This window comes from Hemiscyllium ocellatum, chromosome 6 (assembly GCF_020745735.1).
Source record: "Hemiscyllium ocellatum isolate sHemOce1 chromosome 6, sHemOce1.pat.X.cur, whole genome shotgun sequence".
Taxonomy (NCBI): Eukaryota; Metazoa; Chordata; class Chondrichthyes; order Orectolobiformes; family Hemiscylliidae; genus Hemiscyllium; species Hemiscyllium ocellatum.
Window position 1 is genome coordinate 62,099,777 of NC_083406.1, and position 20,770 is coordinate 62,120,546.

Below are 20,770 nucleotides of genomic sequence, written 5' to 3' on the forward strand. Positions count from 1 at the left end.
GCATGTAGGAGCGGATTAGACTCAGGCAAGAGCCCCCATGCAACCCCATTACTCCAGCGCTATCTAGAATCTCATAGCAAGCACATGACTCAAACACAGTCACTGATATATCTCAACTGCCCACAATATGGAGGGCAAGAGGTTTGCTATAAAGGAGCCAGAGGAGTATTCTGACAGGCAACATATAGAAAAAAGCTAACAGAGATACTTTGGTAAACCAGCCACAAAGATGATATCCATTCCTAGAGCATGGAAGAGTTGAGTTTTCAATTTGGAACAGGGCTTTGTGAAAGGTTTGGAGCCCATTGCAATTTTAAGACATACAATGTAGTATCTGCAAGTCAATAGATGAGGTTCTTTTGCAGCATTTGCAGAAATCACCCAAAATCTGAGAAATGTAACTCAGAGGTTATAATATCACTGTTGGTAAGAAGCAAGAATTCCATTTCCTGATAGGTCACAGCTTCTGGCACATGCATGAGCATAACAGTCTTCCTTAATGTCAATGCCATTTTTGTTCACAACTGAATGACTGAGCCATTTCAACAGAACATTGAACATGCTTTGTGGAGACTGTGTGAGAAAAGGAGACCATAGGATAAGGGAACATGCTAGAGGAGAGTTCATTGGGTATAATTCGTTGGTCAGAGGCCATCAAAGAACAAGGTTGCTACTTTTGGACTGCTGGTCAGTCAAATACTAAGAAGCAGAGAGAAAATGCTCCGAGGATTTGTTAGCGGTCTCCAATTATTGACTGGGAGAGATCTTGAGGAGTTAAGAAGGCAGCGGAAGGTTGCTAGATCTATATTTGGAGAGAAAGAGCAAGTAATGTAGGTGTCTCCATACAACCTAAAGACTGGGGAGCTGGGTGTTCACTGAAATCCAAATCAGCTATCTGATAGCTGAGTGTGGGGTAAGGGAAGCCCACAAGCATTTCTTTGATGCAATGGAGAAAGATTATGTTCAGAGAAATCCAGGGTGATGTCAGTTTCATGAAGCTAGCTGTCTGTGAGTAGGTACAGGACTGAAAATGTGTTGCTGGTTAAAGCACAGCAGGTTAGGCAGCATCCAAGGAACAGGAAATTGGACGTTTCGGGCCAGAGCCCTTCATCAGGAATCAGCAGCCTTGAGAATCCAGGCGAGAACAGTCCCACGAAAAGATTCAACTATTAGGATATCAACAATCAAATGCAAAGCAACTTTGAGCACATTCCAAGGCTAGATCTTCTTAGGTGAAAAAGTCTTAATGATATTGAATGGCCCACAGTGTCACAGACATCTGCTTAAGTTGCTGAGAAATCTATGGGAACTGTAGGATCTGGAATCTATTTGATGTAATCTGTTGATCTCGGTTTATCTATTGACACATATTTACTTCATGTTAATTTCGGGTACAAGTTGTGATTTGTTTTCATTTGTTCATGTGATGTGAACATCACTGTGATGACAGTTATTGTTTATCCCTAATTACCTGAGAGAAAATAGTGGGAAGCTGCCTTTTAAACTGCTGCAGTCCCTGGGGTGCAGGGACACCACAGTGCTGTTATGAAGGGAGTTCCAGGATTTGACACAGCGAAAGTAAAAGAATGGTGATGTAGTTCCAAATCAGGATGATGCGTGGATTGGGATTTTACTGGATTCGGATTTCCAAATATCAGAGCAAATTAAAAGTAATTATGGCATATAGAAGGTCATTCATTTTGCTGTACCTAAACTGACTCTGAGAGTGTTATTTCAGTAATCCCATACCCTTTCTCTTTCTGTCTGCATCCACTATCCTTTTAGGAAATGCATTTGTGTTTATAATACCTTACTGAAGGATAAAAATTATCCTCGTATCCTCTAAAAAGCCTATATTAATATAACACTTTTTACATTCTCAGGATGCCCCAAAACACTATATATGAAGCATTTTGAAGAGTCACTGTTGTGATGTGGCTAATTTTCACATAAGCTCTGCAAACAGCAAATGAAAATGATTAAATAGCCCATGTCTTTAATGTTGTTTGAATATTGGCTAGGCATAACTTTTCTTCTGATCTTCTAAGCAATATCATGCGATCTTACTCCCATCTGAGGTAGAAGACAAGGCCTTGCTTTAATGATTCTGATGGCAGCTGCAACAGAGTAGAATTTCCTCAAGACTGCACTGCAAAGTCAGCCTGGACTTTCATTGTCTTTTTTGTGACTTAAACTCACAAACCTCTGACTCAAAGTTGAGGGGAGTATCAATTGAACCATGGCTAGCATTCTGATTCCTTTGGATACCATCTTAAATCTATGCCTTCTAATTATTGACCTATGTATAAGTGGAAATAGTTTCTCCTTTATATTAATTTAAAACCATCTGAATTTTGGACATCTCTACTAAATGCTTGCTTAACCTTCTCTGTTCCAAAGAGAACATTCATAGCTCCTCCACTCACTTCACTGAAGTTCTTCGATCAAGAGGCAAAGCCTATGACTTTTTATAAAAGTCTGGGGTTATTTTCTTTGGCAGCTTATTCCATTAGGCACTTGTCCCTGAAAATAAAGATTGTTGGTATGTTGTTTTGGAAACAAATAATCTTTGTAGTTTGAGTGGATGACTGCTTTATGATTTATCATTGCCAGAGGCCACCAGCTACTTGCTTCTCTGAATTCCCATTGTTACATTCCTTATTTTATAGATCATGGTCAGTTTATGTTTCTCTCTCCTTTGTTGTAGTGATTCCCATTTGAAATTTTTGATCAAGGATATGACACTGATGTAGTTCTTTGCAAAATCAATCAACATGTCTTTGGATCCCTTCAATCTTATTTACATCTGTTGAGATATAAGGATTGCACACACAATTAACACACTTCAAGACTGGAAAAACAACTAAGTTACAACATTGATCTTTTTTTACAAATAACAAGATTCCTCCTCAGAAATCTAAAAACCCTATCTTATTTGGATATTATCTGTTGAATTTTGAATCCTCTTTGAAAATTGTTTTTAAGATGAAGCCCAGGTAAAGTTGCATATCAATAAATTTAAGCAACACTCATCTTGTATAATCACTGGCAAATAACTTTGCACATTATGAAACGCTGTTAAATCCCACACACAGAGCTCTTGCTAATATTAACAGAATTATAATTTGAAGTAAGATGTGTAATTAAGTGCTTTCACACAGTTGCTTGGCTGAGACGGTGGAACAGCTGTTTGAAAATTACTTATCTGCGTAACCTGCTCACAATATCATATATGTAAATTTTAAAGAAAACAATTAAATTCAAAGTTTCTGCAGAGTCAATGTATTCTAGTACCAATTAAGGACATCTTACTGGAAGAGTTCCAAATATATAACAACATATATGATTCTGAATATGCATCAAATTTTCTCCTCCAGAATGCACGGTTTCTTCATCAATCAGCCACTGACAAAATGTTTTCCGTGCTTCAACTGCCATCTGTCCAAAGACATTTCTCCCAAACTCCCTCTTCTATCACTTAAAAATAATTATAAAAGGATGACTCCTTTTGGTTGATTCCTAAACCAGTGAAAAAGGTTTTTTTTCAATTCATGCTGCCAAAATGCTTCAGAATTTTAAGACGGTTGAAAAAAATCTTTTATTAGATTTTTGTGTTCCAGTGTAAATGGTTCCTGTATTACAAATATTCCAACACAATTAGTTTATCAACTGTCACCTTAATTTGTGAATTAAAACTGCTTTCTGTCTTTGGTTTTAATTTTTTTTCTATAATGGGTCACCCACAACCGCACAATTGATAGATTAGAAACAAACTCAACTTAGGAGAAGTCCAGGTTGAATTGTCACTTGGCACAAACATTTTCTTTAATTCAGTCCATCTTTAAATAGTTGAAACTGTCTAATATCATCATCCAATTGTTCTTACAAATCTTGATGAACTATCTGCAGATATCCACATTTACCCCATCTTTATAATCACTATGCACACCTTCCTCACCCACCACCAAGACATCATTCCTACATTCTGACACAGTAATGGATTGTTTTAATAAGATGGAGAAAGTGAGGACTGCAGATGCTGGAGATCAGAGCTGAAAATGTGTTGCTGGAAAAGATCAGCAGATCAGGCAGCATCCAAAGAGCAGGAGAATCGACGTTTTGGGTATGAGCCCTTCTTCAGGAATGTCCCTTCTTCAGGGACACACTTTCGTCATTCCTAAAGAAGGGCTCATGCCCGAAATGTCGATTCTCCTGCTCTTCGGATGCTGCCTGACCTGCTGCGCTTTTCCAGCAACACATTTTCAGCTCTGTTTTAATAAGATGCCTGTTCTCTTCCCTATTGCTCTTGGAAATGTTCTAAACACAAATATTAATTTCACAATCCTGTCTGAATTTAAACTGCTTTGTCATTGTTGATGCTACATGATGCTTCTCCATAGTTACTATTGTTCCAAATGCTTTCATCTTATTTGAATACATTTTCATTCACAGTTTCACACCCAATTATTTCTCAAACTTTAGAATGTGACTCCTATTCTTGTTCTGAATTTATTTAAATTTTAATATCATTTACACCTTCAACAACAATATTAATTTTATCTCTCAAGACCTCATAATTTCTAGTTTGCTTTCAACTTGGTTGGATTTCAATGTCTTTATCAATCCCATTCTCCTTTTCCAGTATCAAACCAGACATTCTCCATTTTTTACCATCTTAGCTTATTTCCTCCTCACTACCATAAGGCTGTAAGACATTGGAGCAGGAATTAGGCCATTTGGCCCATTAAGTCTGCTCTGCCATGCAATCATGGCTGATAGGTATTTCAAACCCATTTTCCTGCTTTCTCCACAAAACCTTTGATGCCCTTGGCAATAAATGTACTCAATTACCTGGCTTCCAATGCTTTCTATAGCAATTAATTCCACAGGATCTTCCCTTTACTCTAAGGATGTGCTCTCGGGTCCTTGTCTCTCCTGCCAATGGAAACATTTTCCCAATATCCACTCTATCCAGGTCACTCAGTATTCTGTAAGCTTCATTCAGATCCTCCCTTGTCCTTCTAACTCCATCGAGTGTGGTCCCATGGTGCTGAAACATTTCTCATATGTTAAGCCTGTGATAATTCCTGTGAAACACCTCTGGATGCTCCAGAGCCAATATATCTTTCCTGAGGTATAGAGCCCACAATTGCTTACAATACTCTAAATGTGGTCTGACCAGATGCTTATAAAGCCTCAGAAGTACAACCCTGTTTTTATATTCTAGTCCTGTCAAGATGAATGACAACATTGTATTTGCCTTCCTAATTACCGATCCAAGCTGCAAGTTTTACTTAAGCGAAACCAGGACTAGAACTCTCAAGCCCCTTTGCAGTTCAGATTTCTGAATTTTCCCCTTATTTAGAAAATAGTCCATGTCTCCACTCTTCCTACCAAAGTATATGATCTCATGCTTTCGGACGTTGTATTTCATCCGCCACTTCTTTGCCCGCTTTCCTAACCTGTCTAAGTCTTTCTGCAGCCTCCCCGCCTCCTCAGTACCTTCTGCCCTTCCTTCTATCTTTGTATCATCTGAAAGCTTAGCCAGAACACCTTCAGTTCCTTCATCTAGATCATTAATGTACGAAGTGAAAGATTGTGGTCCCAACACTGACCCTTGTGGAACATCTCAAGTCTCTGGCTTCCATCCTGAGAAGGACCCTTTTATCCCCACTCTCTGCCTTCTGCCACACAGCCAATCTTCTATCCATGGTAGCACCTTATCTCTAACACTTTGGGCCCTTATCTTACTCAAGAGCCTCCTGTGCAGCATCTTGTTGAAGGTCTTTTGGAAGTCCAGGTAGATAACATTCATTAGCTCTCTTTGGTCTAATCTGCTCAATACCGCAAAAATTTCTAACAGATTTGTCAGGCATAACCTCCCCTTGATGAAACCATGCTGACTTTGCCCTATTCTACCATATCCCTCCAAGTACTCAAAAATCTCATCCTTCACAATGGACTCCAAAATTTTACCAATGACTAAGGTCAGGCTAGTTGGCCTATAATGTCCCATCTTTTGCTTTACTCCCTTCTTAAATGAGGGAGTTACACTAGTGATATCTCAGTTATCTGGGACCTTCCCTGATTCCAATGATACCTGAAAGATCACTATGAAAGCCTTCACTATCTCTTCAGCTATCTCCTTCAGAACTCTGGGTGTTGTGATCTGGTCCAGGTGATTTATCTACTTTCAGACTTTTCAGTTTTTCTAGCACCTTCTCCTTGGTGATGGCCACCCTACTCAGCTCTGCCCCACCCCCCCCTCCAAATTTCTTGAATTTTTGCATATTATTGTTGCTAAAGGTTTCCTCACTACTGAACCTAAATAAGAGTAGGAATTTGTGAAATGTCTTTTTGCAGCAGCTTGTGGTGGAGTCTTCCATTGTGAGACTGGCACAAAGAACTTATTCAGTTCCTCAGCCATTTCTTTCTTTCTCATTACTACATCTCCAGCATCATTTTCTAGAGGCTCAATGTCCACTTTTACCTCTCTATTTTGTCCTTTCTATGTCTAAATAAACTCTTGTGGTCTTTCCTAATATTACCAGCTAGCTTACCTTCATATTTAATCTTCTATCTCTTTATTTCTTCCTTTGTTCTCCTCTGTTAGTCTTTGTAGGCTTCCCAATCCTCTGGCTTCCAATGCCTTTTGCCACTTTATATGTTTTCTCTTTTGCTTTTATGCTGTATCCCGACTTCCCTGGTCAGCAATACTTGCCTCACCCTCCCTTCTATATTCTTCTTTTTCCTCAGGATGAATTTTTGCTATGTCTCTCAAATTACTCCCAGCAACCCCTACCATTGCTGTTCCACTGTCTTTCCTGCTGGGCTCCTCTCCCAGTCAATTCTTCTCAGCTCCTCCCTCCTGCCTCTGTAGTTGCCTTTATTCAACTGTAATTTCGGATTTTATTTTCTCCCTTTCAAATTGCAGAGTAAATTCTATCATGTTATGATCACTGCCTCCCAAGGGATCCTTCACCTTAAGGTCCCTTAACATGTCTGCCTCATTACACAACACTAAATCCAGAATTGCCTGTTCCCTAGTGGACTCCGCCACAAGCAGCTCCATCTTGTAGACCCTATTTCACAAATACCTACTCTTATTTAGCTTCAGTGGTGAGGAAATGTTCAACAACGATTATTCAGGATAGAATCAGTAGTCGCATGGAAAAAGCTGGGTTGATTAGGAAGAGCCAGCATGGATTTCTAAAGGGGAAATTATGTTCAACTAATGTGCTGAAGTTCTTTAAAGAGGTATGGAAAGTCGGTAATGCCTTTGACATGGTATACGTGGATTTCCAGAAAGCTCTAGACACAGTCCCAGTCAACAGATTTATAAAGAAAGTTCGAGGTCATGGTATAAAAGGGGCAATGCCAATGTGGATACGAAACTGGCTAAGTGATAGAAAACAAAGAGTCTTGTGGTGGAGGCAACTTCAAGAGGAAATTGGATGGCTTTTTGTATAGTTATGGTAAGCAGGAATACATGAAAAAAGCAGAAGATTATCATTAGATAATACAGCCAATGCAGGCATGATAAGCAAAATAGCCTTTGTCCACACTGCAATAATTGTGTGGTTCTGTGAATTAAAATAAAGCTCTGTTATAACTCTAACTATAGAACCTCCAACTAGTGTCAATCTCATAGTCATTGTCTATTTGCTTTTTATCCCTCTGGATAAGACCCTTGCTCCATTCCATCACAACATGGCTCCAAAACATTCCCTTGTATGTTACTGTCATTGTTCACGAAATTATAGGTTTCCAACAACTTTCTGACCAAGATGATCCATGCCAACCTGGCAAGTGAAAATTCTCTCCAAGTAACTTAGTGGTGACTGACTATGAGAACCCTGATTCTGTTTTGCTGCCTCTGAGGATGTTCACCTATTTCCTTCAATCTATATTACTTCGATAACATGTTAAACCAAGACACTCTTCATGAATGGAATCAAGAAATCAACCACACTCTCTGATTTAGAATGGAGTTGCTTGCTACTCAAGCACAGAGATCCTCCTCTCAAGCACAGTGATCTTCTGTTCCTAAACAAAGAATTACAGCTGCTGAATATCTGAAATAAACAAAACAGAAATGGTTAGAGAAACTCAGCAGATCTGACAACATCTGCAAATAGAAACTTGAGTTAATGTTTCATGTCAAGTGTCCCTTCTTCAGAACTCAGAACCATTCTGAAGAAGAGTCACTGAACATGAAACATTAACTCTGTTTTCTCTTCCTAGATGCTGCCAGACCTGCTGAGTTTCTCTTGTAATTCTATTTATTTTTTCTTCCAGGTTGTAAACAGTTTTTCTCTGTTTATTTATTTCTAAAAGAGAGTGAATGGTCATGAATAGGTATGGAATTTGGAAATGGATGTAAGGTCAATCAGTTTCAGATTGCCATAAGGAAGAGGAAGAGAAAACCATTTTTGAGGTCACATGGCAGACTTTCAAACAAGTTAATGAATATCATAGACAGTGTGGTCAGCAGAGAAAAGGCTGTTTGGCTGTGTAAGCAACCACAGCCAGATGCAGCAGGGAGATGATCTCTATTCAAAGTGATGAATCTTCTAACCTCCTTAGGATTCTGGGAAACTGATCCTGGAATGACCACTGATTGTAGATTTAGGGACCTCTCTAAAACTGAGGAATGTAACTCGACATGGTCACTTTAAGTTACTACTTAGTGAAACAGTGATGCAGGAACACAGTAGAAACTGGAAGCAAGTGTTGACTGTTTGCTAAAAGGACTGTAACTCCATGGAGATTTTGCTGCTTGATAATTATAACAGGATAATGTCATCTTCTGTAGTTTAATGTATAAGTTGCCTACAAAGACAAAACACTAGCTTGGTTAAAAATGCTTTTTTAATCATCATTTTTACAGCAAGAGCTTTAAAACACATACTTCCTTTGTCACCCTTTCAGCAAGTAACTAGAATTGTTTTAAATTATTGGTAGCTACAGAAATCATAACATTATTCATTGTAAGAGTCCACTGCACTGCCATTCCTTCCTTGTTAAATTCTAATTGTAGCCTTAAATCCCACCTGTGTCTAACTCTTATAAAAATTAGAAATTCTCTTAAGCAGTTTATAGGATAATTAATCATATATAATTTTTTTAATCCTACCTAACAGCATCTCAGGATGGAAATCGCTCGAATGTTGAATTCCCTCTGAGGCTGCATTCCGCAATCAGTTGGACTACTATACTCTCATGACTGTATATTGTCAACACGCGAATAAGTCATGCACTACAGCAATGTAGGTAGATGGAGTTTCTAACTTTGCTTGTCTATCTGCTTTTGAATTAATTTCTACTTTCTTTGTGCTGCTCTAGTATATGGTAGGAGGTGAGGATTTAGCGTGTAAGGGAATAAGATGAAAATGCATTGTAATGTCATATGTCAAAGCAACAACTGTTGTGCCACAGCAGTTGTCAATGACCTTTCTCTTCTGACATTTAAAAAGGGAAGTAAATACAACACATATTATACTGGGTTTCTTCAAAGGACCAATCAGTAATGATGCTACCTGCACTATCTAGCCTGCAGTGTCTGAGATTATTTTTTAGCTGTGGTGATTTGTTTAAAGTTAGCTACAATGCATACAAATGTAACAAGCTGACATCACCCTCCCTTCTGAATTATGTTTGGTGAAAATTGTCCAGGTATTTTCTGTCCTCCAAAAACAGAACACATGTGAACTGGCTAATTACCACCCCATAAACCTACCCTTAATCAACAAGACATTGATGGAAGGGATCATTAACAATGTTATCTAATGACGCTTTCACTAATAACCTACAAAATCAAAGCTCAGTTTGGGTTCCATTAGGGGCCCAACAGGAGGGTGCACAAGAGCCCAATAACTGCAGCTTGATGCTCCATTTTAATTGTAGGTCAAGGGTGGAGTGAACGAGGACCAGGGGGATGCCGGGAAGGTAAACAAGCCATTTAAAAGCTGATATATCAAGGCAGTAGCTGAACCTGAGACACTACCTGTGGAGTGTATCCCACCTGTTCTTCCTCCTCTAACCAAATAAAGATGGTGGTGTGTGGATAAGGTAAGGTATGTCTGGTATTGTTTATTTTATCTTGTGTTTAAAAAAAAGTTCTCTTTTCTTTTTTGTAACTTTAGTCTCAACTTAGATAAAGGTTAAGATTAAAAATGGCAGGACATCTCAGACCTGTGTATTGCTCCTCTTGCTCAATGTGGGAGCTTGGGGACACAGCTGGTGTCCCTGGCTCCTTCATATGCAAGAAGTATGTCCACTTGCAGCTCTTCTGAGACTGCATGATGGCTCTGGAGCTGTGGATGGACTCACTTTGGAGCTTACACGATGCTGAGGGGGTCATTGATAGCATGTTTAGTGAATTGGTCACACCACAGATTAGGATTGCTGAGGGAGAAAGGGAATGGGTGACCAAAAGGCAGAGAAGGAACAGGGAGGTAGTCTCTTGCGGTCATCTCCCTCCAAAACAGATATACTGCTTTGGATACTGTTGGGGAAGATGGTTCACCAGGAAAAGACAGCAGTAGCCATGTTTGTGGAACCGTGGCTGGCTCTGCTATACAGTAGGGCAAGAAAAAGAGTGGAAAGGCTATAGCCATAGGGGATTTAATTGTAACGGGTGTAGACAGGCATTTTTGTGGTCAAAAATGAGACTCCCAAATGGTATGTTGCCTCTCACATGCACAGGTCAGGGATGTCTTGGATCAACTAGAGAAAATTCTCAAGGGGAAGGGGGGATGTGGAGTTGTTGTGGTGCACATAGGCACCAATAATACAGGTAAGAATGGGATGAGGTCACAAAAAATTTAGGAAGTTAGGATCCAAGTTAAAAAGAAGTAGTAATCTCAGGATTGCTACCAATGCCATGTGCTAGTCTGAGTAGGAATGATAGAATATTCAGGATGAATGCATGGCTTGAGAGATGGTGCAGGAGGAAGTGGTTCAGATTTTTTAGACATTGGGACCAATCCTGGGGGAGGTGAGACTATTACAAATCGGATGGTCTATACCAGGGTCAGACTGAAACCAATGTCCTTGGGGGTACTTTTGCTAACGCAGTTGGGGAAGGATAAACTAATGTGGTACTGGAATGGGGACCAAATGAGGACGTTAGTGGACAGGAAGGAGGTAGTAACTAAAGTCTGTAAAGAACTAGATAATGAAGTCAGCATGACTAAGGAGATGTGTATAAGGGGTTTTATTCCTGATGAAGGGCTTTTGCCCAAAATGTCGATTGCGCTGCTCGTTGGATGCTGCCTGAACTGCTGTGCTCTTCCAGCACCACTGATCCAGAATAAGGAGATGAGTAGGCAGGAAGTGGCAGATGAACACAACGGAACTGGTGGTCTCAGGTGCATTTGTTTGTAATGCTGCTCAAAAAAGATATCTCAGCTGTGCTGAAGGAGGGCACTATGGAGGACTCAAGCAGTGAGGCAATATGAGCAGAGCTCAGAAATAGGAAGGGTGCGGCAACAATGTTGGGCTGTACATCAGGTTCCCAACAGCAAGCATGACATAGAGGTACAAATATGTAGAGAGATCATAGAAAGATGGAGGAGCAACAGAGTTGTGTGATAGGAGATTTTAATTTTCCCAACACTGACTGGGATTCCCTTAGTGTTAGTGATCTGGATGGTGCAGAATTTATAAGGAGCATCCAGAAGGATTTTCTAGAGCAGTATGTAAGTAGTCCAACATGGGAAGAGGCCAAACTGGGCCTGGTGTTATAAAATGAGCTCAGCCAGGTGGTTGAAGTTTCAGTGGGGGAATTACTTTGGGAATAGTGATCACAATTCCATAATTTTAGAATACTCATGGACAAAGACGAGAGTGATCCTAAAGAAAGAGTGTGAAGTTGGGGGAAGGCCAACAATACCAAAATTCAGCAGGAGCTGGGGAATGCAGATTGGGAGCAGCTGTTTGAAAGGAAATCCGCATTCAATAAGTGGGAGGTTTTTAAAGAGAAGTTGATTAGAATTCAGGAGAGATATGTTCCTGTGAAAATGAGGGATAGAAATGGCAAGATTATGGAACCATGGATGACAGGTGAAATTGTGAGACTAGCTAAGAGAAAAAAGGATATGTACCTAAGGTCTAGGTGACTGAAGACAGATGAAGCTTTGGAAGAATCCCGGGAATGTAGAATCAATCAGAAACGATGAATTAAGAGGGCTAAAAGGGATCAGGCTTAGCTAGCAGGGTTAAGGAAAACCCCAAAGCTTTTATTCATATGTAAGGAGCAAGAGGGTAACAACAGAAAAGGTTGGCCAACTCACAGACAAAGAAGGGAAGTTATACGTGGAAGATGGGTGCAATTCTTAATGAGTACTTTGCATCGGTATTCAGAGGAAAGTGATATAGTGGATGTTGAGGTTAGCGATAGAGCCCCGTGGTTCAACACTTTAACTCCTCCTCCCACTCCACCAAGGACATGCAGGTCCTTGGACTCCTCCATCGCCAGACAATAACAACATGACAGTTGGAGGAAGAGCGCCTCATCTTCCACCTGGGAACCCTCCAACCACAAGGGATGAACTCAGATTTCTCCAGTTTCCTCATTTCCCCTCCCCCCACTTTGTCTCAGTCGAATCCCTCGAACTCAGCACCGCCTCCCTAACCTGCAATCTTCTTCCTGACCTCTCCGCCCCCACCCCACTCGGGCCTATCACCCTCACCTTGACCTCCTTCCACCTATCACATCTCCATCGCCCCCTCCCCCAAGTCCCTCCTCCTACCTTTTATCTTAGCCTGCTGGACACACTTTCCTCATTCCTGATGAAGAGCTTATGCCCGAAACGTCGAATTTCCTGTTCCTTGGATGCTGCCTGACCTGCTGCACTTTTCCAGCAACACATTCTCCGCTCTGATGAAGAAAGTGAAGTTGCATGGGGTCCAAGGTGTTCTAGCTAGATAGAGAACTGATTGGGTAACAAGAGCCAGAGAATAGTAGTGGAAGGGAGCTTCTGACAATGGACACCTGTGACCAGTGGTGTCCCATAGGGATCTGTATTAGGACCACTGTCGTTGGTGATATGCATAAATGATTTGGAGGAAGATGTAGGTTGCCTCATTAGCAAATTTGCAGATGACACTAAGATTGGTGGAGTAGCAGATAATGAAGAGGGCTGTCAGCGAATACAACAGAATGTAGATAGATTGGAGAGTTGAGCAGAGAAATGGCAGACGGAGTTCAATCCAGATAGGTCTTGCATTTTGGAAGATGCAATTCCAGAGTGAACTATACAGTAAATGGAAAAGTCCTGGGGAAAATTGATATACAGAGAGATCTGGGGTGTTCAGGTCCATTGTTCCCTGAAAGTGGCAAAGCAGGTCAGTAGAGTGCTCAAGAAGGCATATGGCATGCTTTCCTTCATCGGATGAGGTATTGAGTACAAGAGTTGGCAGGTCATGTTACAATTGTATAAGACTTTGGTTCGTCCACATTTGGAATACTACTTAAAGTTCTAGTCACCACATTACCTAAAGGATGTGGATGCTTTGGAGAGGGCGCAGAGGAGATTCTCCAGGATGTTGCCTGCTATGGAGGGTGTGAGCAATGAGGAGAGGTTTAGTAGATTAGGATTATTTTCATTGGAAAGAAGGAGGTTGAGGAGGGATCTGATTAAGGCCTACGAAGTCATGAGAGATGTGGACAGGGTGGTTAGTAAGAAACTTTTTCCCAGAGTGGAGGACTCAATTACTCGGTCATGAGTTCAAAGTGAGAGGGGAAAAATTTAGGGGCAATATACGGGGAAAGTTCTTCACGCAGAGGGTGCCCTCAATCTATGCTCTTAAAAAAAAATCCGATATAACATTTTCTTTTTCAGGTACACCGAATGATTTTCAAATGATATGTTTGGAGAATTGGCACAAGAATTAGTAGTGTTGTTGACAGTGAAGAGAAAGGTCAGCGCAGTCTGAAATTGATCAGCTGGTTAATTGGGCAAAGCAATGGCAGATCTGATGAGGTATACAAGATTATCAGGGACATAGTCAGAGTAGATTATAAGACTATCTTCCCCATGGCAGACCAGATGGCATGAATTTAATGTGAGAAAAGAGAAAATGTGAGCAAACGTTTTGTCACCCAGAGGGTGGTAGATAATATGGAATGTGTTGCCTGAGAGGGTGGTGGAGGCAAGTGCTCTCACTTCATCTAAAAAGCATCTAGATGAGTGCTTAAAATGCCATGGCTTAGCAAGCTATGGACCAAGTGCAGGTACATGGAATTAGTGTAGTTTGGTATTTGTTAGTCTACATTGATGTAGAGGACTGAAGGGCCTGTTTCTATGCTGTATAAGTCTATGGCTGTCTCTGATTAAGCTTCACCAAAATAAGTAGTCTGGCTCAAAATCTTTCCAAGAAAATAAAGGGATTATAAGTCTAAGTTTACTGAACTTGAAGGTTTGTTTTCAGACTTTTTGTCACCACACTGGGTAACATCATCAGTGAGAGTCCCCGGTGAAGTGCTGGTGGTATGTCTCGCCTCTCTATTTATGGATCTTGGTTTCGCCCACTTAAGAAACCAAGGCCTATAAATAGAGTATAAATGGCAAATAGACATACCTCCAGTGCCTCACCGGAGACTCTCACTGATGTTACTTAATATGGTGATGAAACGTCTGGAAATGAACCTTCAAGCTCAGCAAGCTAACTTACATACTTATCATCCACCTGTGCTACAAAGCTTCTCAAAACTCAATACAGTTCCTTCTACATTGTTGCATAATTTTGAAATAAAAATCACCAAAGTCAATGTAAAACTTTGTTTTTTTCTCTCAACTGTTGAATATTCTTGTTGACAGTCAGTTTCTTTGAAATGCAGCTAACAAGTTATTTGATCCTCATCTCATCATCTTGCAGTAAAACACACCCCACATTGCGAAGGGGAACATATGACCTAGTGAACAGTCAATTTGAATGGTTTGTCACATGTTGGCACAGCTAAAACTGGTGCAATTGTCAGCACAGCTTTCAAGTTTTCAATGATACTTTGACAATCTAACATCGATTCAAACTTTCTATCATTCTTCAACAAATGCATTAAAGGTTCAAAGATAGTGCTGAAATTTGGAAGAAACTTGCAATAAAATCCATTCGTGCCAACATAACATAAAATTTAGCATTTTGTCCTTGGCATAGAAAAATCCAAAATAGCCTGTAGTTTTCTATATGCTGCTTAGCCTTCTCCCAGAATGTGGCCCAAATAAATCAATTTTGATTTGACAAATTCACCCTGCCAGATTTTCAATCAAATTGTTTCACTGACTCAAAAAAACAACTTAGATAAATAGTACCCAAGTCAATTGTCTGTGTGAGCTATCATAAGTATCCACAAAGCTGCTACTTTTCTGATCTTTAACACCTCATGCTCATCTAAACAGGTTTTTAAGCTTGCAGGAACACTATTCCTGAACTCCTCCATGATAACTACCTCTACATTCCTGATTTTTTTTCTTTAGCTTTAATGATCTAACCCACTGATCACACTTATCTTTTGTCCCTTCCAAATTCTACAAATGTCTAATTAGGTTTCTTCCTTGCACTCCTAAATTTTAGTTGGCTAGCTTCAGTGACAAGCTCACAAACATTGAGTAGTGGACTTTTAGTGGCTTCATACTGTGCAGATTGTTATTCTGACAAACTGCCATACACAGGCACAGTGGTACCTGTCAAAATACTCTAACATTAAAGTTCAAACCTCTTTTGGCCATTTCATCTGTCCAACTCACCTATCAAATGAGGTAAAATACCTTTAACTCTATTCTCAGTAAATTTAGCATTAACTTAAATCAAATACTTTGTTGGAATCATAATCATCCTACAAGTTTTAACCTTTCCCTTTCTTCTTTATTCAATAAATTTTTTTGGCAAACTCATGTTTTCTGTGATCCCTATCTTTTTAGAATTTGAGTTTTATTAATTCCATCGCTTTCTGTTTTTCCCCTCCCTTTCCATTTCAAGTTTTCTTAACTTTGTCCCTTTCCATTACTCTTGACTTTTCTTTCTTCTCCCTTTCCCTTTGTCTATGTTTCTCATTCTCCTCACCTTCTATCTGTTTTACCTCTCATTCCAGTCTTTTCACTTTCACTTGTATCTTCACTAATTCCAGTTGTGACACCCCAATTTTAAGTTTCCTTCCTTCCAATTCTCTACAGTGCATTGAATAATTATTTGATCACCTTCATTTCTACAAGATCCTTTTCTATCTACCTTCAGTTCATCTTCTAATTCTCTCAGACAAATCATTTCCAAACAGGTTGATTATAATAACTATAACAAAGAGTAATTGTGTTCGTGGTGGGATCGGAAACAGCTGACCTCTGCTGTCCTTCACGGCGAGGAAATAATTTAAATGTATTTACTAGTTCTGGTTTCTAGGTACCGATCTACACTTAGGAAAATCCCATCCCCAGATGGGTAAGGCCATGGTGGGGCTGAGCTGTAAGGGGCCTATCGATCAATCACACGCTACTAAGTAAACAATGAGGTCTGCAGATGCTGGAGATCACAGTTGAAAATGTGTTGCTGGTTAAAGCACAGCAAGGGCTTATGCCCGAAACGTCGAATTTCCTATTCCTTGGATGCTGCCTAACCTGCTGTGCTTTAACCAGCAACACATTTTCAACACACGCTACTAAGGCAGAGATGTTCCTCTTGTCTGTTTGCCAGTCCCACATTTTTCACATTTATATGAATAGACCAGCGACTTGGGTTGCTGAGAGGAGACTCTGGCATTTTTGGTTGAGCTCACCCATGAAGGACTACTGCAACTGTGACAGCACAACCCAGCAAAGTCAAAAGGGGGCTAAAGGTGCAGTTACACAATATAGTTCAGTTCTGGGGCACAGGGGGCTAAAGGTGCAGTTACACAATATAGTTCAGTTCTCGGTATGCAATTTTCACTGTACACCACAGGGTGATGCTCAACCAAGCTCTAAGAATTTCCGGAAGTGATCGCGAGGCTTGTGGTTTTAAGAGTGGAAATGACATCAAGCATAATGTTATGCTAAATAAGCTTTTAGCACTCATTCGGATTCAAATAGCAGTAATACTTTATTGCTTTTCAGTAGAAATCTCTGGTAAGAGTTGAGTACTGAGATAGAAAGGGAGGATATGAAACGGATACAATATTGCAAGAGTTTGTTACAAACTTGCCACTTCCGAGTTTACGCCCTGCAACATCGTTTAAATCATAGTGTTGGAGCGCTGTTCAAACGTGGTGAGTGTGACTGCTTACAATAAACATATCGCAGCACATTGATCTGTCATTTGGGTCAATAAGTTCATTTTCCAGACACAGTGAACGGCATTTTAAAAAGTTTATCCTACTCCATGCAATTAAAGTGATGTGGTCAAATTCTCGATAAAACTCTCAATCGCTCAGATAACCCCGGATATATTTTGTCAGCCCTGCCAGGTAGGGAGTTTTGTTTTCTTTTGCCAGGTCCAAAGTGAGTGGGATCTTATCTGTAAGTCGTTATACTTGTCTTGAAAAATCTCCAATTTCATTGAAAACACAATCAGAAGGAAAACCCAGAAGAACTTATTGATTTCCCATTGACCAGTGCAAAAATATGATAAAAATATTAATTACAGTACAATTCCACCAAAGTAATCAGGATTTTCCACACTGACCCTCAGCGCAGGGCAAAACAAACTGATTAGACACATCCCTAATTGCAGGTCACAACAATTTAAATATCTATGTGAATATGCTTGTAATTTAGTGATCTCAAAAATCTATAACAATAAGTGTGTGTAAGAGATTCTGATTTAAAAAAAGGTAATTCCTGACAAAATTTCAAAAAACTGATTTATTTATAAAAAGGGTGTGAGATCTGTAAGATAAAGTTCTAAATTGAAGAAAAGCTGATTTTTGATAGTATTAGAGAAGAACTTTCAAAAGTTGATTGGGGGTAGATATTTGCAAATAAAGGGATGACTGAAAAATGGGAAGCCTTCAAAAATAAGATAATCTGTCTAGAGACAGTATGCTTATGTGAAGGACATGGCTGGTAGGTGCAGGAAATGCTGGATGTCTAGAGAAACTGAGATCTTGGTCAAGAAAAGCAAGGAAGCATATGTCAGGTATAACGAGTAGACTTGAGTGAATCCCTAGAAGAGTATAAAAACAGAAGAAAACTGAAGAGGGAAAATAGGAGGGCATACAGGAGACAGGTGAGAGTTCTGGTAAGTAGGGTAAAGGAGAATCCAAAGGATTCGACAAATGCATTAAGGCTGAAAGGGTAACTAGGGAAAGAATAGGAACCCTTAAAGATTAGCAAGGCCACATATGTGTGGAGCTGCAGGAGATGGGGGAGATTCTAAATGAGTATTTTGCATCAGTTATTTAGAATCATAGAGATGTACAGCATGGAACAGACCCTTCGGTCCAACACATCCATGCTGACCAGAAATCCCAACCCAATCTAGTCCCACCTGCCAGCACCTGGCCCACATCCCTCCAAACCCTTCCTATTCATATACCTATCCTAGTGCCTCTTAAATGTTGCAGTTGTACCAGCCTCCATCACTTCCTCTGGCAGCATACACATACCATCCTTTGTGTGAAAAAGCTGCCCCTTAGATCTCTTATATTTTCCCCTCTCACCCTAATCCTATGCTCTCTAGTTCTGGACTCCCTGACCCCAGGGGAAAATACTTTGTCTATTTACCTTATCCATGCCCCTCATTATTTTGTAAGCCTCTGTAAGGTCACCCTTCAGCCTCCGATGGTCCAGGGAAAACAGCCCCAGCCTGTTCAGCCTCTCCCTGTAGCTGAGATCCTCCAACCCTGGCAACATCCTTGTAAGTCTTTTCTGAGCCCTTTCAAGTTTCACAACATCTTTCCGATAGGAAGGAGACCAGAATTGCACGCAATATTCCAACAGTGGCCTAATCAATGTCCTGTACAGCCACAACATGACCTCCCAACTCAATACTCTGACCAATAAAGGAACGGATACCAAACACCACCTTCACTATCCTATCTAGCTGTGACTCCACTTTCAAGGAGCTATGAACCTGCACTCCAAGGTCTCTTTGTTCAGCAACACACCCTAGGACCTTACCATTAAGTGTATAAGTCCTGCTAAGATTTGTTTTTCACATTTATCTGAATTAAACTCCAACTGACACTTCTCAACCCATTGGCCCATCTGGTCAAGATCCTGCTGTAATCTGAGGTAACCCTCTTCGCTGTCCACTACCCCTCTAATTTTGGTGCCAACTGTACCTCTTATGCTCGCATCCAAATCATTTATGTAAATAACAAAAAGTAAAGGACCCAGCACTGATCCTTGTGGCACTCCACTGGGCATAGGCCTCCAGTCTGAAAAACAACCCTCCACCACCACCCTCTGTCTTCTGCCTTTGAGTCAGTTCTGTATCCAAATGGCTAGTTCTCCCTGTATTCCATGAGATCTAACCATGCTAATCAGTCTCTCAGGGGGAACCTTGTCAAATGCCTTACTGAAGTCCATATAGGTCACATCTACCGCTCTGCCCTCATCAATCCTCTTTGTTATTACTTCAAAAAACTCAATCAAGTTTGTGAGACATGATTTCCCCCACACAAAGCCATGTTGACTATCCCTAATCAGTCCTTTTCTTTCCAAATACATGTACATCCTGTCCCAGAGGATTCCCTCCAACAACTTGCACACCATCAAGGTCAGGCTCACCGGTCTATAGTTCCCTGGCTTGTCTTTACTGCCCTTCTTAAACAGTGGCACCATGTTTCCCGACCTCCAGTCTTCCAGCACCTCACCTGTGACCATCGATGATACAAATATCTCAGCGAGAAGCCCAGCAATCACTTCTCTAGTTTCCCACAGAGTTCTTGGGTATACCTGATCAGATCCTGGGGATTTATCCACCTTTTCCCATTTCAAGACATCCAGCACTTCTGCCTCTGTAAACTGGACATTTTGCAAGATGTCACCATCTATTTCCCTACATTCTATATCTTCCATATTCTTTTCCACAGTAAATACTGATGCAAAATACTCATTTAGTATCGCCCCCACTTTCTGCAGCTCTGCACAAAGGCCACCTTGCTGATCTTTGAGGGGCCCTATTCTCTCCCTAGTTACCGTTTTGTCCTTATGTATTTGTAAAAACTCTTTGGATACTCCTTAATTCTATTTACCAAAGCTATCTCATGTCCCCTTTTTGCCGTCCTGATTTCTCTCAAGTATATCCCTACTTCCTTTATACTCTTCTTAGGATTCACTCGATCTATCCTGTCTATACCTTACATATGTTTCCTTCTTTTTCTTAACCAAACCTTCAATTTCTTTAGTCATCCAGCATTACCTATACCCTGAAAGGAATAACTTTTTTCTGGATTCTCGTTATCTCATTTATGAAGACTTCCAATTTTCCACCCATCCCTTTGCCTGCGATCTGCCTCCAATCAGCTTTCAAAAGATCTTGCCTCATACTGTCAAAATTGGCCTTTCTCCAATTTAGAACTTCAACTTTTAGATTTTATCTATCCTTTTCCATTACTATTTAAAATCTAATAGAATCATGGTCGCTGGCCCCAAAGTGATCCCCCACTGACCTCTCTCACCTGCCCTGCCTTATTCCCCAAGAGTAGGTCAAGGTTTGCACCTTCTCTAATAGGTACGTCCACATACTGAATCAGAAAATTGTCTTGTACACACTTAAGAAATTCCTCTCCATCTAAACCTTTAACACTATGGCAGTCCCAGGCTATGTTTGGAAAGTTAAAATCCCCTAC

At 40.4% G+C, this 20,770-nt stretch overlaps 1 protein-coding gene across 1 annotated transcript in view; it reads left to right on the plus strand.

Moving 5' to 3' along the window:
- Positions 1–17,006: 17,006 nt before the first annotated feature.
- Positions 17,007–20,770, plus strand: part of ccdc90b (coiled-coil domain containing 90B) — a 41,293-nt gene continuing 37,529 nt past the window's right edge. The window contains exon 1 of the mRNA XM_060826606.1: positions 17,007–17,242. Coding sequence (XP_060682589.1) covers positions 17,137–17,242 — 106 coding nt within the window. The 5' untranslated portion in view covers positions 17,007–17,136. The remainder of the gene's footprint in view (positions 17,243–20,770) is intronic.